This window comes from Sorex fumeus, unplaced genomic scaffold, assembly GCF_029834395.1.
Source record: "Sorex fumeus unplaced genomic scaffold, SorFum_2.1 ptg000037l, whole genome shotgun sequence".
Classification (NCBI taxonomy): domain Eukaryota; kingdom Metazoa; phylum Chordata; class Mammalia; order Eulipotyphla; family Soricidae; genus Sorex; species Sorex fumeus.
In genome coordinates, this window is record NW_026606094.1 from 25,929,322 (window position 1) to 25,947,984 (window position 18,663).

Genomic DNA, 18,663 nt, shown 5'->3' on the forward strand with positions numbered 1-18,663 from the left:
TGGATCTAAAATTTGGGTCTGAAATCTTGTTGAGTTCTGCCTCCAGGCACAGCAAGAAAGAAAAAAAACAGCAGATAAAAAGGGTGAAAAACTGTATAACCAGGAACACAGGAATTTTCTTTTTCTTTCCTGTTAGGAGACGGCTAGCCTGGAATTGAATTCTTTCTTTCTTTTTTTTCTTCCTTCTAGCACCATGCTAATTTCCTTTATCCCTGAACCTACAGGCATGTGTTAATGGGAATCGCAGTTTTGTAGTTAGAGAGGAGATAATATCCATAGACTAAAAATATTGTGTTGTGTGGCCATTTGCCAGCACCTCAGTAAAGCTTTCTGTAAAACCTGGCATTCTCTCCCCTTTTTAAAGGCTTGTTTAATCAAAGCTGCTCCCTTGATATTCATTCTTGGAAAACAGAAATTAAATAGAATGAAAAGCAGCTCCAGCCCCTCTCTGCTCCAGGACTGGCAAAGAAAAGTCCTTAGTAATCAGATCAATTCTGAGTAATCAGATCAATCGCGTTAACAAATGCTCCTCAGACAGGCTCCCTGGCTTTCCCTCTGAGAATATTCCTTCACCATCACCCGAGTTTCTCTATTTGCAGCCCCTGACAGCATGGACATAAAGCATTCGTGTAAGAGTCAGGAGCCCAGCTCCCTGCCCCAGTGCTCGCTTTCAGGGGGCACTGGTGTGAAGAGGAGGGGGGAGGGAAGCAGTCCAGTTTTCGGAAAGGTCAGGCTCTTCTGGGCAGCCACGTGGCCTCCTGCAGCGCCTTCTCTGCAGTTGCAGTCAGAGGCTGATCATGATTCAACCCGTGCTTGTTTGCAATCATTAGCTGCTCTCAGGCCTGCAATGGAATCTGGCAACAGGAATTCAGCTTCCTAAGAACAGAGCCGTTCTAGAAGTTTCCAGGCCACCCCAGCCAAATTTGAGAGAGAGAGAGAGAGAAAGAGAGAGAGAGAGAGAGACAGAGAGAGACAGAGACAGAGAGAGACAGAGACAGAGACAAAAACAGACAGAAAAAGACAGAGAAGGACCCATTCTCAATGCTTGAGTCACAAGGAGTCTATAAATCACAGAGGCTCTTCCCTCCACAGCACACGGCATTATCTCCCAACTGTGCTCTAGCCCCACTCTAAATTCAGTGCCACACTCCTGTGACTATTTTTCAGTTTCAGCTGAATATTTTGCAAAAGCCTCAAATCTGCTCCCCCCAACCCACAACCATCCTCCTAATCCCAACTCAGAGGAGGAGAGTTTCTAGGAGAAAAACATCACCCTACGAGAGAGAGAGAGAGAGAGAGAGAGAGAGAGAGAGAGAGAGAGAGAGAGAGGGAGAAGGAGAGCGAGAGCAAATTAATGCAAACCGTGACTGCTTGTACTGTACTGTGAGGGTGAGCTAAGTGGGCTGTAGGCAGGTATTTGAATGTTTTTAAGAAAAGCCAGGTTTCTACATGCAAATTGCTTTCCTATATCATCCATCCTGACAGCTGATCCCCATGCTCTGTCCACTTTTGTCGATGAGCAGCCTGGGTCCTGCTCTTTGATCCAGGTTTCTCTGATTTGAGGATGATTATAATCCCCATCAAGTCAAGAAGGTAGCTCTTCCAGGCTAGTGTGATCGTACAGTGGGTAGGGTGCTTGCCTTGCATGTGGCCAGCCTGGATTCAATATCTCAAACCCCATATGGTCCCCTGAGTCTGCCAGCAATGATCCCTGAGCACAGAGCCAGGAGTAAGCCCTGAGTACCACCGGGTGTGGCCCCCAAAGCAAAATAAATAAAAAGGAGCTCTTCTGGCACACAGACATCACTGGGTAAGGTGGTCTAGTACTGCCTAGAAACCCCCTCAGCTGCTTGAGCTCTTTTAAACGGAAATGTGGAATGGAAAGCATTTTGCAGTCTTTGGGTGGTGACTTAACCAGCTAGCAGGCAGATGGGGGTGGGGCCACCGAGTGGAGTGAGTGAGGGTTGTGGGTACAGGTGCTGGGGATACCTAAGGAACAGGAAGAGCACTGTCACGGCGCAAAGAAAGGGAGACACCTAGGGCAGAATGAGCAAGAACAGGGTAGAAGCAGATGAGCAGCTGCTGGGTCAGGAGATCTGGGTTCTCACTAGAGGCGCTGGAACAAGCCACCACCTCACTTCCTTCTCAGATCAGCATAAAGGGGCTGCTTGATGCACAGGCGATGCCAGCCCAGATCAGACTCTGTGAGGCACAGGACCCTTACTTCAATCCCGAAAAACCGCAAAGCACCTCCTGCCCAGAACCCTTAGCCAGAAGAAGCAAAGAGAGAGAATTATTTCCCCTGCTGCCCTCCCAGAAACCCTGCCAGTAGCAAGGTTATTGCTCTTTTAATTTAATCCTTTGTCTACCCCGGTGAAGACAAAGCATATTTTACTTTATGCAAGAGTCCTTCCCTAATGGAAAGGCTGGGAGTAAACCCCTGATGGAGGAATTGCTATACTAGATCACTTTGCCTCCAGCTGCGAAACTGATTAACGTCCTTTGGGTCTCAGAGGAGGCTTTGCGGCAGTCACCGGCCATTTGCTAGCAGAGGGGGAAGGGAGGGGTCTCGGAGCACCTCCTTTCAGGAGGTAGAGAAAGGGCAGGAGGAGGGGAACTCAGAGAAGAAATCCCAGGAACGAGAGGAGTGCTCAGTCTTCATGCTCTGAACCCACTGTGGAAGTGTGGACAAGCGCCCCCTGGACCCCTTTGTCACAGAAGGTACACAGGTACACAGGGAGGGGCACTAAAGCCAGCTCTTGTGTCTAACATGGAAGCTGCCACTAGCCTGTGTCCACCCTGCAAGCCAGGAGGTCAGACAGAAAATGCTATAAGTAAGTAGATGCAAGGAGAACAGGATATGAACTGTTACTCCTTTACAACGACTGTAGGTCAAAATGGTGATAGACTGTGTGGAGTGGAACCTTGTTCCGATTCACTAAACTGTCTCATTGTGTTCTTGGATGCGCCTGGTAAACGTTCCCAGTGACAGAGGCACCACTCAAGTCTGTGGGACAGCATTGGTCTAAATAATGTACAATGTACATGTTTATACACATCCATTCTTAGGAAGGGTGGGAGTGAAGCCACATCTAGTGCAACTCAAGGCTTCCTCCTGGCTCTAGGCTTAGGAGTAACCCTGGTGCTGGGAGACCATATGCAGTGCCAGGAACTGAACGGGTACTTCAGCCCCTGTGCTCTTTTCAGCCTCAGGAATTGGCAAAAGAGCCACCATCAGTTCTCATGCAGGGACCAGAACACCCTGGGGGAAACATTCATAAGTCAGTGTTCCATGCCTTTCTCAACAAAAATGCCCAGAGTAGCTGGCAAATCTGTAAGCCCCCTAGGCCCATCCCAGCCCCCCCACAGAAGACCGACTCGAAGGCCACCCAGCACTCAGAGCACCTGGGTCTTCACAGCCAGAACCCTGCCCATCACATCACACCTGGATGCCTGTGATTTTCAAAGTCCCGGCCCTGGTTAAGTTGGGTACATCAGCCACTTTCTCCCTGTACAGAGGGAAGGATGCCATTCAGCCTGACCAAGTACCCAGAATGAGCCAGTGAGGCATTGAGCTCCTCCATACTGTGGTCCCTTTTTCTCGGCTGAGAAAGGTTCCTTCTAGATTCCATTCCACGCTTTTGCAGACTTCACTGCCAGTTCCAGCACCGCTGTTAAAACTTCATTAATGCTTTCCTTGGCAACTTGAAGGAGCCCCTCCCCGAACACGGCTAAACCCAGCCCTAGACTGCCTGCAGTGCCTCTCTGGTGCTCTGGGGCCCTAACGGAGACGCCTATGGCATCGGTGCCTTCTGGGTCCTGCCCATCCTCTGAAGGAGCATGTAGGGACTGTTTGTTGTTGCTGTTGTTGTTTTAACTTTTAATTTTTGTTTGCTTTGAGCCACGCCTGAGGGTGCTCACGGGCTACTCCTGGCTCTGTACTCAGGGCCCTCCTGCATGCAAAGCAGCCTGCTGAGGCTGGGAAACTCTCTCAGGAACCTGGGGGTGCTTTTAAAGGGCCCGTGACCTTGTTCACTCTCATCTGTATTAGATGTGGAGGGGCCTCTCTCCCTTGTGAGCATGCAATCTCTCTCACACACACACTCTCTGGGCTGGAACTTAGGGGTAACATCTCAGAAGTATAGCAGCTGTCTTGTAACCATGAGGTGAATAAAAAGAGGACCATCATCAGACTCTGGATAAAAGAACAAAATGAAAGACAGAGCCAAAATGTCTCGTGGCAGCGTCTGCCCTGGACTCCCATCTGGACTTCTGGACTTTTAAGAGCAAAAAAAAGCTTCCACACTGGTGCCACCCAAATTAACTTTTCTGTTATTTCCAGACAACACCAGCCTAACTAATATAAGAATGTTCTTGGTACAGAGTCTGGAACCCATTAAGTGTTTGCATATTCATTGACTTCATGCAAATACCAAATATATCTTGAATGAATGGGTAAATGAAAGAATTAGGGGAGGGGGGAGATTTTTTTTTCTCTAGCAGCCATAACCAGTGGTGCTGGAGGGGGTGTTGGGCATACAGTGCCAAGGACTGAGTACAGTACCTTGCACATTGGAGTCGAGACTTGAAACACACTCCTGCCTCCTTCTATAATTGGCTTTCCAGAAAACTCACTCAGTGATGCTCAGGGTTGGGTGGTGCCTGGTGACAAACTTAAGATTTCACACATGCTGGCCATGTGTTTGAACTGTCTAGCAACTAAACCAGCTCCTGGGCCCTGAGAAATGGATTTTGATATGTGTGTTTGGGAGGTGAAGCAGGGGTGGGGTTGGATGTCATACTGTACTCATGGCTTACACCTGGCTCAGTGCTCGGCCATCACTCCTAATGGTGCTCGGGGGGGGGGGGCATCTGTGACTCTGGGAATTGAACCTAGAGTTGTCTGCAACGCAAGGGCCCTGCCCACTGTACTATCTCTCTCCCACTGTATTATCTCTCTGCCCGACTTCTATCTTTTTAAAAACTTGGCCTCAGGCAGCTTGACTTCATCTATTTTTTGGTGGGGTAGGGGTGTGCCTTCTCAATTCTATGGGGCTCAGGAGACTATAGGGGTGCTAAGGATTGGACCCGCGTTCAAGCAAGCACCCTACATGCTGTATTATCACTGTGGCCCCCAACTTCATCTCTTGAAAAGAATGTGTTGATGCCTCCCTTTAAGGTACACATTTTGTGTTTACTTAAAAACAGTGAGAGGGATTGGGAACAGAGCTCATAGACTGGAGTGCATACCTCATATGCAGAAGCCCCTAGGTTCGATTCCTAGTACTGCACAGGTTCCGTGTACCATCAGGTTAGCCACTGTTATGCCCCAGCACTGCTGGGCCCAAGCACCACCTCATTGCTGGGCCTCAGCATTGAAGCGTTTGGCTGGGAGTCACTGGGAGTGGCCTTGGGGTCCTTGAGCATTGCTTGGGAGTTCCCCAAACAAATGATAATGTTGGAGTTTTTGCAACTTTAACTTTATTAAATTATTTTTTTAATTTTTATTAGTGAGACACCATGCAACTTTAACTTTAAACATACTGAGCAATTTCTAATAAACCAAGGACTCTGTCAAGTGGCTTGATGTGCATTATCTGATACAATCCTCCTACTTTAGAAGCAACTGTTATTTCTCCATAGTGAAGATCAAAAAAAAAAAAAGAAAGAAAGAAAGAAAAGAAAAGAAATCTCGGAGAGGTTAAGAACCTGTCTGAGATCACACCAAAATCCAACCTCAGTCATGTCTTCAGAGCCTGTCACCCATTTCAGCCACCCTGGGTCCCCTGCTTTGGCTTGGAGAGTATATTCCTCCCAGGCACCTGCCCTCACATTCCCGGGAGGCTCCTTTGACCACTGGGCAGTCCTGTCCTCAGCTTCACAAGGAGACTTACACTGAGAGGTATGTTTCGGCTCGTGTCTTCCGGATCAAAGGCCTCAAGCTGGTAAATGAACCCAGGACTGGTGCCTTCCGTTATGTAGAGGTTTAGACCTACACCAGCAACGAGGTGGGATAAGAAAGATACTGTTAGACAAAAGCATGAAGGGCATTTCCAAACCAGGGCAGAAGCCCCCAGCCATAAAGAACAAGGCATGTTGGCCTTGGAGGCTGGAGGCAGCAATGATGGAGACCATGGGAAGACATATGGTCACTGCACACAGGTAGGTTGATAGGAATCTTTCAGCACTAGGATTGGTCAATAGGTAACAAGTTTCCACTGGGTCCTTCCCTTGAGAAGTGACTAGTGTTTCTCAAACTTTTTCTGACCTTGCCCCCCACCCCTTGCCTTACCAGTTGGTCCCCTAGCCTCATGTCATGATTCTCTATTTATGTGATTTTTTACCTGTAGCACCCCCTGCCTTGGAGAATCATGGGAGGGTATGGAGAGGGGAAGGTGGGGAAAATGTATGGACCCCAATTGAGAAACACTAATCTAAGTTATTGTCAATGGTAGGGCTAAGGGACATGTTGAGAACAGAGAGTTGGGAAGCAACCTGGGGTAGAAATTTCTCCAAGTACCAGACCCACTTGAATATTCAGATTTTTCTCTCAAACTACATAAGACAGACTTCCAAAGAACACTCAGCCCCCAGCAGAGATGAACCACTGAAATGAAAGGCCTACAGGCAGAACAGAGGAAGCAGGGAGGAGCATAAAGCATGGTGGGCTCTCCTGGAAACCCATCCCCAGCCTGACCTCACGCAAGAGCATCTGTCAAGGCCCCTGATTCACATAAGACATGTCTTTCTCTAAAGAAATGGAATTAGGAGCTGTGTTAGGAAAGGGGGTGAAGATGAATGCTATAGTTCTCATGACAAATCACTGTATTACAGATGCATGCTGGACATTCAAGTAGAGATATTTGTTCATACAGTTACTTATTCAGAGAGAACTTGGACTGAACCTATAGACCTTGGGGGTGTCAGTACATCCAGTTCCCTAGTGGCGCTCTGTTGGCCATGAAACCCCTGTCCCAGGGGCGACTTTCTACACAGTCTCGGGATCTCATCAGTGTTCTGCCTTCTCAGCTTCTGGAAGCTCCCCATGCAGTGTTTGCCCAACCCTGAGATCTCCTCACCAGGTGTTTCCACCTCCATGGGAAAAGAACACATGACTAGTTGACACAAGGATGGAATCCATGTCACAGGCTTGGGCCCAGTAGTACAGAAGTAAGCATTCACAGGGAGAATGAATAAATTCAGTAATGACCAGCACACTCAGATGGGCCTAGAGTGGGTTTGACCCGTCTTTCTTGAGAATTCCAACCTCCAATTCCTCCTGACACCTGGGGGAGGTGCCCAGAGAAACTGCACCAGTGAAGGACTTTGTCCATTTTTGGGATGTTGTGATGGGCTGAAGGTGTTTGCTTTCCTCTTGCTCATTAAGCAGCTGCCTTTCCCGGGGAAACAGATGCTCGTTTATTTACTTTGCTGTGTTGCTCTGTCCCGGGGGTCCTCCCTGGTCCCACCGTCTGGACTACATTGCACACCCCAGTGAGCTTACCTTTTGCCAAGTTACCCAGAAACCACGGTGGTTCGTTGACGTCGGTCACTTGGACGGTCAAGACCTGTAGGTCAGTCACCTGCACGTCATCTTTCACATAAATCTGCAAATCAAATATGTTTGGTCCTGTTTCAAAATCCAGTTGTTCCTTCCCAGTGGTGACAACCTAAAAACAAAGGCGAAATTCTTAGCAGTCATGAAAAGGAGCCTCTGTTTAGCATGCACGCATTTTGCAAAGGGATTTTTCTAGGAAGGAAGCAGCCAGCCTCCTGGAAACCATCCGCCACTCAGTGTCAGAGGGACCTGTTGTTTGCCTTAGTCCCTCCAACATGAGCCCCACAACACCTCACCACAGGGACTCTCGCATTTGCTGCTTTTAGGAAAGAAGGAAATATTCACAAGATGGTCTGGCTCTACTGACTAGAGCTGAACAGCCTAATAATGGAAAGAAACCTATCACCCAGGGCTAAGGAAATAGCTAAAAAGAGTGGAGAGGCTGGAGCAATAGTACAGTGGGTAGGGCATTTGCCTTGCACGCAGCCGACACGGGTTCGATTCCCAGCATCCCACATGGTCCCCCGAGCATCACCAGGAGTAATTCCTGAGTGAAAAGCCAAGAGTAGCCCCCTGAGCATCGCCGGGGCCGGGTATGACCCAAAAAAGCCAAAAAAAAAAAAAAAGAGTGGAGTCCCTTTCTTGATGTAAGTGGCCCAGGTCAATCATGACTCCAGGGCACTGGGTACAGCTCTGTGTGTCCTCCTACCCCCCGTCCGGAGCAACACCCCACTGCTGGGCCTGAGTGCCAAGCCATCTGGCTGAGTGCTGCCAGGATCTTGAGTGTTGCTGAGGAGAGCTTATTTAAAAAACAGAGCTTCAAAGTAGATAAAGTGTGGCTGCAGTGGTCAGGACCCTGGCTCAAATCCTCAGCAACACATACAGTCTCCTGAGCATCTCTAGGTGTCACTCTGAGCACATAGCCAAGAACAGGCTCTCAGCAACAGTGGGAGTGACCAAAAACCCCTCCTCCACCACGAAAAGTGCACCAAATTTACCAGGCCAGAGAGACAGCTCATGTGATAGCGCATGAGTGAAACCCTGAATTCACTCCTTGTCACTGCAGGGCACCCCTTGCACAGCCGAGAATAGTCCTGGTAGCCTCCTAGGAATCCAGGCCTGTGCACCCCTGGGGCCAGATTCTAAAAACCAAACCAAAGCACACTACACCAAGCCAAAGAAACTTTGGCATAAGCCCTACCCAAGTCCGTCAGCTCCCATGAACAGACTTGGATGTTCCCATCCTAGGAATGAGATGCTGGTAAGTTAAAACCTGACTCATCATTCCGTTCTAATTTTCCTAAGGCCAACTCGGAGAACAAATGAGAAGTTTATGTCTGTATAAATAAGGAATGATACTTACAACAGCCTGTTCTGGTGTGTGTGTGTGTGTGTGTTTGTGTGTGTGTGTTTGTGTGTGTGTGTGTGTGTGTGTGCATGCCTTTCCACACATTTTTTCTCCACTGTCAGAAACTTGTCATCTGCACTACAGGGAGCTGGGTGATGGAGTAAAAACCAAGGTCAGATGGCAACACCTTGGACCAGGCTCTAGAACTTAGACATTGGCCAGAGGGAGGGAATCTCAGTGAGGACTTGGGAGAGGCTGGCTGGAGGTCACAGACATCCCATACAGCTTGCCACCATCAGCCTATTATATAGAGTCTTCACAAGACCCAGAGCTCCTTGTGACTTTAAGGACTAAATTTTATGAATGTTCTCAGCTGGGTTAAGAGAATCTCTGGTTATTAATCAAACTGGGACCAGACAGGCATACTTAATGCTGAGGTGAATGCTCCAAGTCTATTTCCATTACTGAATTTCTCTGTGACCGGGAAAAGCTCTTTTATTTCTTCCTGATTTTATTTCCACAGATATTAAAGCAAGTAGATAATTCATGCCCTAGTTATGCTGAAATATAATGCAAGGTATTAGAATAAAGATCTAGATCTGGGCTTCTTAAATATTTTCTACTAGTGACCACTTTTTACCTGAGAAATTTTTATGCAACCCTAGGTATCTAGCCTTTTTATAAAATAGGTATATAAATCAAGTCTTGACTTATAATAAATCATAATGAAATTTATTTCACACAACCTTCACATTCAGTCATATGACCCCTGCCATAACCCAGGGTTTAAGATGCTAGAGTTGTTGAAGAGGTAGTAAATAAGTCAAGGCACTTTCTCAGGACTTAGTTCTGGCTCTGTGTTCAGAGATCACTCCTGGCAGGATTCAGGAGATGTATGTGGTTCTGGAACTGAACCCAGGTAAATTGCATGTAAAGCAGTGCCTTACTCACTATAATACTGTCTAGGTTCTTTGATGTTCTTGGAAAAGCTATGGAGTCCACAGTGGTCAGACATGCAAACAAGAAAAGTGGGAATCAAAAAGTGGGGAACAGGGGGGCTGGAGAGATAGCACAGCGGGTAGGGCATTTGCCTTGCACACAGCCGACCTGGGTTCGATTCCCAGCATCCCATATGGTCCCCTGAGCACCGCCGGGGGTAAGTCCTGAGTGCAGAGCCAGGAGTAAGCCCCATGTATCGCTGGGTGTGACCCAAAAAGCCAAAAAAAAAGTGGGGAACCGGAAAGAGTGACGCCCCCATGACCTGCCCTACTAATAAGGTACCCCCCATTCCTCAGCCCTGGCCTTCTTGATGACCAGGGTTCCCCATGGTCAGACCCCACTGGTGGGGCTCTGACCACTCTCTTAGGGAAAATAGTGGGGCAGCCCAGCAGGGTTAGGTGATGGTGTTAGAAGCAAGGATTTTGGGGACCATATGTATATATGCCTGATCTCAAATATCAAGTCTGATGCCAATTCACTGGGCAAGTTGTTCAATTTCTTTATGCCTCAGTTTTCCCATATTTAACCTGAAAATGTTAATATACCCCTTAACATTTTTTGCTAGGAGGAGCTCATCTTAAGGAATAAGATGCTGCACTTTTAGGGCACATTGCTAAGTTTCACATTCACTCATTCTGTTAAAACATCATTACATTCTTAGGCAACCAATATTGATTAAGAAAATATAAACACACAAGGCTTAACCTGTAACAGCATTTTAGTAATCTCTTCTACAAGGGCTTAATGGCTCTATCACAAATCACAAATCACAAATCATCCTGTTAATCGTCGATTGCCTCGAGCAGGCCCCAGTAACGTCTCCTTCATCCTAGCCCTGAGATTATATTCAAGGCTCTTTAGGAGAATGAGACCCATCATTGTTACTGGTATTTGGCATATTGGGTACGCCACGGGGAGTTTGCCAGACTCTGCCATGTGGGCAGGCTACATTTGGTAGCCTGCCAGTTTGTCCAAAGTAGGAATGAGATAATAAGATGTCATAATAGGATGTCGCGCGGCCGCGAATGCGGCCACGCGGTTCCAGGAGCTGGTTTTTATAGTCTCTGAGTCTTGGCCGTTGATGGGATTACATGGCGCCAGGGGGCCAGTTGGTGGGTGTGACCCCCGCCTACTGGAATTTGGAGGATGTGGGTGGAGGATGCTCGGCCCAAATCCGAATAGGCTTGGAGATCTCGGCCCCGGAACCCGCGTGACTTTGTCCCTCTGCCTCTGGCTCTATGGTGGGATACAATATTCACACACTTTCTTCTAAGGAAATATTTTTTGATCATTTTTAGCAAATTATAACATGCAATATAAAGCAAATTACAGCAGGGCCTGCTATAGGGGCAAGTGTTATGGTGTTTCAGAAAATTGGAAATAATGGTCGTGGAAATGTGCAGTGGTGGTGGAATTAGTGTTGGAATATTGAATGTAATAAATCATGAACAACTTTTTGAAAATAAATAGCACAGCGGTAGGGTGTTTGCCTTACAAGCGGCCAACATGGCCGACCCGAGTTCGATTCCTCCGCCCCTCTCGGAGAGCCCGGCAAGCTACCGAGATTATTCGATATGCCAGACACAGTAACAACAAAGTCTCCAATGGAGACGTTACTGGGCCTGCTCGAGCAAATCGACGATCAACGGGAGGGCCTTTACCTTTACCTTTACCTTTAAAACATTATTTTGTTCTAAATTTCCCATGGGGCTGGAGTGATAGCACAGTGGGTAGGGCATTTGCCTTGCACACAGCCGACCCAGGTTTGATTCCTCCGCCCCTCTCGGAGAGCCCGGCAAGCTACAGAGAGTATATTGCCCGCACAGCAAAGCCTGGAAAGCTCCCTGTGATGTATTGGATATGCCAAAAACAGTAACAACAAGTCTCACAATTTGTTGTGAGATGTTACTGGTGTCCACTCGAGCAAAATCGATGAACAACGGGAGGACAGTGCGACAGTGCAAAATTTCCCACGGGCACTTCCTAGGCAAAAGTAAGAAGAGACATCTGTGTGGAGAAGAAATGATATCTACATACAGCAGCAGCTTGGATTTTGTTTGGTTTTTCCTTTCCACACATTCTTCTATTGTCAGAAATTGTCCTCTGTACTCTCCAAGTGCCTCAGAGAAACAGGAGGAATGCAGGGAACAAGGGGCCTGGTTTCGTTTACTTGACCTGGTGCTGGAGAGATGACTCAAAGTGGCAGGAAACACACACCTCGTATGTGTGGGTCCTAAGTTTTATTCCCAGCACTGCATGGGCCCTGAGAACTGCTAAAAAATAATTGTTTTTACTGAGAACTCTCATTTATACCATAAATATTTAGTTCATAAAATATTTAGGGGGCTTCTCAGCATGTGGTAAATGCTCCATAAATGTGAATAGTTATTATCATCCTCTTCACTATTAATCATCCTCTTCCCTGCACATGCTTTGCATGTGGGAGACCTGGGTTCAACCCCTGGCACCATGTGGTTCTATGAGGACTAAGGGAGCAAGTCCAGCCCTGAGCACTGCTGGCTGTGACCCCAAAATCAAAAAGTCAAATCAAGTCATAGTAAAATGACCTGCTAATTGACAATACAATTATTTTTAACGTCAACGCATGAAAAGTAAATAACACAAAAAATACTTAAAAATTTTTTTTCACTGAATCACCATAAGATACAGTTACAAAGCCTTCCTGATTGAGTACCAGTACAATGATCGAACACCCATCCCTCTACCAGTGCACCTTTCCCACCACTAATGTCCCCAGTATCTCTCTTGCCTCACCCACTCCACCCCACCCCCTGTCTCTATGGCAGGCAGTTTCCTTCTTATTCTCTCTTTACTCACACAAAATATTTTTTTACCCTCTTCCTTTTGCCCTACTCTCAGAGATGTCCATGGCTGTGTCTGCAGAAACAGGGAGACCTCCCAAGGCCCATAAAGACAAGAGGACCTGTCCCCACCACTGGAACCTGCCATCCCACAGACTATCTGGATTGCTTAAAGGCTAGTGAGGCCTGGCCCCAGAGAAGGCACCATGAGATTCAGTAGGCTTTTGTGAACAATTTGGGCTGGAGAGTAAGATCTCCTTGGAGCACATGGTGGATGATTTGAGTCATTTCTGGGGGAAAGCAACTGATAATTAAAAACAGCCTCAGAACTTGAGAACCTGCACCCCATCCTGTGCCATCAAGGGTCCTGGGAAGCCAAGGACTGTAATGCCAGCAGCATCCTAGGTCCTAGGACAACATCCTGAATGGTTTGGGTTGAGAGCTACTGAAGGGCTAAGAAATGCACTGTTTCCTGAGGTTAGAACCTGTACAGGCTGCTTCCCTAATGGACAACACTGAGTGATTCTCACAGAGCACGAGCAGAGAGAAAGTCTGGAGGGGCATTACCCTGGAAGTACATATGCATGTAAGACAAAGAGCTCGAGTCCCGAATCAGAAGATCTGAGTTAAATCCTTATTTCACCCTTCAGTGCTTTGCCACCTGGGGCACATCAATCTACCTTGCTGCATCTTTGTCATCTTCCTGAATGGTGATGATGGTAGTGTAGCAATCTAGGGATCAAGGTGTGAATGTGCTTTGGAATCCGCACTTTAGAAGCAGCAGGATTGTTGTCATCACCCGAGGTAGATGCCCAGGGAGACCAAGAATAAGTATTCTCTAATGGAAGCAACACAGATGTTTCAGCAGATGTGGAGACAAACTGGAGATAGATGGAGAGCCATTAGGGAGAGGTTCGCAGACACAAATGTATGTGTGTGTGTGTGTGTGTGTGTGTGTGTGTTGGGAGGTGGGGTACACATACTAAACCACCTTCCCTGTGGATGACCCTGGGAACATCATGCTTCTGTGAAAGCAGTGGGCCATTAAAGACCATCCATAACCCCACTCCATCAGGCTGGGACGTGCCCAACACAGCTAGGTCCATTTAAGACAAAAAAGTGTGTCCTGGTTTCCAGAGACTGGTGCTGGGCATAGGAGATGGGGATAAGGGACAGAGAGACAGAGGGACAGAAGGACAGAGGAATGGCTGCTAGTGGATAAAGGGTTTCTTTTCGGGATGATGAAATGACCTAATAATTTGGTTGTGGTCATGGTGTGTGAATAAACTGAATCGTAGTCTTTCAAAGGGCAAATTGAATGCTATGTGAATTCAATCTCAATAAAACTTCTTAAAATAAATATGGGGCCAGAACAATAGTACAGCAGGTAGGTTGCTTGCCTTGCACATGGCCGGCCCAGGTTTGATCCTCAGCATCCCATATGGTCCCCTGAGCACAGACAGGAGTATTTCTTGAGTGCAGAGCCAGGAGGAACCCCTGGGCACCGCTGGGTATGACCCCAGAAAATTAATTAATTAATTAAAACTTTTTACAAATAAAACTGGAGATATAGTGTGGGGTGGGGCATTTGCCTTGTATGCAGTAGACCTGGCTCAAATCTCTGGTACCGCATATAGTCCCTTGAAAACTGCTAGGAGTCACCCCCTGAGCACAGCTCCAGGAGAACCACCGGGTGTAGCCCAACCCTCTAACAACAACAACAACAACAACAATAATAATGAGATCTCTAGGGATAGACCTTTAGTTACCCTTTAGTTACTAGGTTGGTGGTGCGACCCAGGGTAAATGATGTAACATCCTGATGAATTTTGTTCCCCCCCCCATCTGTAAAAAGGGTGACAAGGTCCCAAAATCACCGGATGGTTTTCAAGATCCTCAGAGTCAGCACATAAAGCACTTGAGATGGTTCAGCATGTACTTTGTGCTCTGCAGGAGCAAGCAATCACTAAGGCTGACAGGAGAAAAAGCAACTGTGAAGTGTGAAAATCCCCACTCTAGGGTTGTGAAAACCCTTCTCTTGTGGGGATTACACATTTTTAAAAAAATTTCATTGAATCACTGTGAGATAGTTACAAGCTTTCATGTTTGAGTTACAATCACACAATGATCAAATACCCATCCCTCCACCAGTGCACATTCCCCACCACCAATATCCTCAGTACACACCCCTCCCTTTCCCACCCTCCCCCTGCCTCCATGGCAGGCAATATTCCCCAAACTCTCTCTCTACTTTGGGGCATTATGGTTTGCAATACAGACACTGAGAGGTTATCATGTTTGGTCCTTAATCTACTTTCAGCACTCATCTCCCATCCTGACCGGTTCCTCAAGCCATCATTTTCTTAGTGATCCCTTCTCTATTCCAGCTGCCTTCTCCCCTTTGCTCATGAGGCAGGCTTCCAGCTATGGAGCAATATTCCTGTCCTGTGTATCTACTATCCTTTAGGTGTTAGCCTCATGTTATGTTGTTTTATACTCCACAAATGAGTACAGTCCTTCATATGACCCTGCAATACCACTTCTAGGAATATATCACGAGGATGCAAAAAAGCACAGTAGAAATGACATCTGTACCTATATGTTCATTGCAGCACTGTTAATAATAGCGAAAATCTGGAAACAACCCAAGTGCCCTTCAACAGATGTCTGGTTAAAGAAACTTTGGTACATCTACACAATGGAATACTATGCAGCTATTAGGAGAGATGAAGTCGTGAACTTTGCTTATAAATGGATAGACATGGAGAGTATCATGCTAAGTTAAATGAGTCAGAAAGAGAGGGATTACACATTAAAGGATGTTCAAGGGCTCTCCAGGTGGCTCTCTCTCTTGCTGCCTGCGTTCAGTGCTCTCAAGCCACTTCTCCACCTGGGACGGCTGTTGTCATGGATGGATGAATGAAGAACGAGGTCCAAGCTGGTTGTTGATTAGTTGCCATTTATTCAATCTCTCATCTCTCACAGCTCTCTCCAATCCCTCCTCTCTCTGCTGTCTCTCCCTCTCTTCTCTCCTTCTTTTTCAATCCCCCCTTTCTCTTTCAGTCCTCCTTTTCTCCTCACAGCCACTCTTATTACCACGCCTCCCCAACCACATCTCCCCATGGGAAGCGTGGTCAACATGTTTTTTCCAGACTTCCCAATCACCTACAGCCCACAGGCCAAACAGCCCTTAAGGTGTGTTTCTCCTCTCCTTAGGCCTGCAACTTAATTAACATCTTTAATTCTACTTCCTAATATTTACCATTCTGTATGGACACAGTAATAGACACTTTTAGGCTTATAGGGTGACTCTTCTGGGGACATCTCACCACAGACTCAGACTACTGTGCTCAGGCCAGACCAATCATTCCTAACCCCAGCAGTGTTCAAGTCTAGTTATTACTTTTGGATCATGACAGAATTTTTCCATGACCAAGCTCTTAACTTATAGTTAAGCATTAGGGCACTTTGGCCAGGCCCATTTTGATGCCAAGTTTATCTAGCTCACCACTTGCCCTGGGTTCATCCAGTTCCTCATCGGGACCCTGCTTTGGAGGATCTAAGAAGTAAGGGCAACTGAGGCTTAAGTAAAGAAAGCAGATCTCTAGGAGGTAATATTACCTGGAGTCAATCAACTCCCAAGCCACAGTTTGTCTTTTAATTGTCTACCTGTATCCATACAAAAAGCAATTGCTCTGAAATAGCTAACCATGCAAAGGACAGAAAGAAGAGAAAAACAAAATTTACAAGTCAGAGTCTGATCAGGAGGCAAAGGTAATTGACAGATTGGGAGGCAATCAACAAACATAAGCTCCTAGGGGCTAGAGAGATAGGACAGTGGGTAGGGCGTTTGCCTTGCACATTGCCAACGCGGGTTTGATTCCCAGCATCCCATATGGTGCCCCAAGCACCGCCAGGAGTAATTCCTGAGTGCAGAGCCAGGAGTAACCCCTGTGCAACGCTGAGAGTGACCCAAAAAGCAAAAGAAAAAAAGAGAAAAGAAAACAGACACAAGCCAGAGAGGAAGGGCAAACCAACGTTATCCTACAACGAAGGATCACCCAGACCCAAGAGAGAAAGCAGGTGGGCAACTAAGACATCTGGGGTAGAAATGCACACTGAATGGCAAGGTGAGCCTGAGAGGGTTTTCCTTATGAAGGGCAGCTCCTGAGTGCTGAGACACAGGCCCCAAGTTCCAGCGCTAGCTTGTGGCTTCCCCAGATCAATCTTTCCAAGCCCTTCTAGTGACTTGTGAAGGACTAGGATTTAGAACACCTCAGGTGCAGTTCAAGGAAACAGCCGAGCCCAGGCTACGTAGGCTGGACCTATGGGGGTCCCTGCAGCACCCCCCCATCCATGGCAGGCAGGAGTCTAATGGTAAGAGCAGGCAATTCCCAGGCTCATGAGGAAGGGTTCAGGATACTAAGCGGTCCAGAACCCTAAAAACACTGAAAGAAGCCTCTAGCATTAAGACTCTATGGATTTTTTTTTTTAATCTCCAAATCAAGGCAAAGCAGAATCACACACAAGTTCACCAGATCCTGGCTTCTCAGGATGTCTCTACACAAATCATCCCACTTTCCAACCTATGAGCAACCATTCTATACATCTTACTAACCCATTGGTCGACCTCACAGACCCAGCCATGCCTCTGAAACAAACTCTGCACAACCTTCAGGTGGGATGGACAAAGTTGAAAGAGGAACTCCTAAAGTAACAGGGGCATTAGGCCTAGAGTGCTGCAGAAAGCCCTGAACAGGATTTCTGAAACTGCCAGAGGGCAGCTGATTCCAGGGGAAGAGAAGGAAAAGACCCTGGTTCTGGAATCTGGAATCTGGTGTGCCAACAACACCCTGGGGAGTAAGACAAAGCTTACCTCAAAGTTGGTTCCGGACAGTGCATTCACCTTGAAGGCCTCGGTCAGGGGGCTGGAGTTGATTATCATAGGAAACCTCGGCATGACAGGTGACCGGGAGACAGACAAATTCACAGCAAACTGATGCACCAAAGTCCCGGAGGGTGAGTTTTCTGCTATGCTGGCAGTGGCAGGTAAGTGAAGGAAGTGCAGGGCCTCTCCCTCTGTGGGGGTCGAAAGGATGTAAAAAGCCATGAACACAAAGCTGGAAAATAACAACTTCCCCTGTGGCTTCGACACAGTGCTCAGGGCAATACCGGAACCTGGTCACTGGTCTGACAAGCAGGAAATGGAGAAAAGCAGCTGCATGCAAGTTAACTAGGACCCAGGAGGTGAGCCTGGAACAGATTACACTGGAGAGCTTCTAGAAGGACCTAGAAGGCCTCTAGGCCTGGCCTATGTCTAGATGTCAGACCTCTGGTCTCCTAAACTGAGAGAAACAAACAAAGAAATTTTTTTTATTGGGGGAGCAACACTCAGTGATCTTCAGGGGTTACTTCTGGCTCTGTGCTCAGGAATTGCTCCTAGCAGTGCTCGGGGGAACCATATGGAATGGTGGGGATCAAACCTGGGTCAGCCATCTGTCAGGCAAGTACCTTACCCACTTTACTATCTCACCAGCCCTATATGAATTGTTTTAAGCCTTTGAAACTTTGGTTAAGCAGCCCTAGAAATGACTCCATTCACCATTTATGCTATGTTCCACATGAGGGCACAATATCAAATCCTTTCTTTCTTTCCTTTTTTTTTTTAACCGTCTCTTAGATGGATATGAATATCATCACTGCGCAGATGAAGTCAAACTGAAAGACACTCAGTGATTCAAAAATAAAGGGTCTTATCTCCCTGTGCTTCCGGGCTCCTGGTGTCATGCTTACAAACTGCCTCTGGGCGCCATATAAGTGTATTAAGTGTATTAACAGCCATGACCCAAAGACTCACAAATAAACCTCGAAAGAGCGCAACATGCTGCAGAGATGCCTCTGGATCCCAAAATCACCATCCAAGTTAAAAGTTTAAC

General features: G+C 47.1%; 1 protein-coding gene across 1 annotated transcript in view; it reads right to left on the reverse strand.

The window, feature by feature from the left end:
* CDHR3 (cadherin related family member 3) overlaps positions 1-18,663 on the reverse strand; it is a 74,675-nt gene that overhangs the window by 45,253 nt on the left and 10,759 nt on the right. Inside the window, 3 exon segments of the mRNA XM_056118506.1 lie at positions 5,895-5,992; positions 7,505-7,670; positions 17,604-17,806. Of these exon segments, the coding sequence (XP_055974481.1) occupies positions 5,895-5,992; positions 7,505-7,670; positions 17,604-17,806 (467 nt within the window).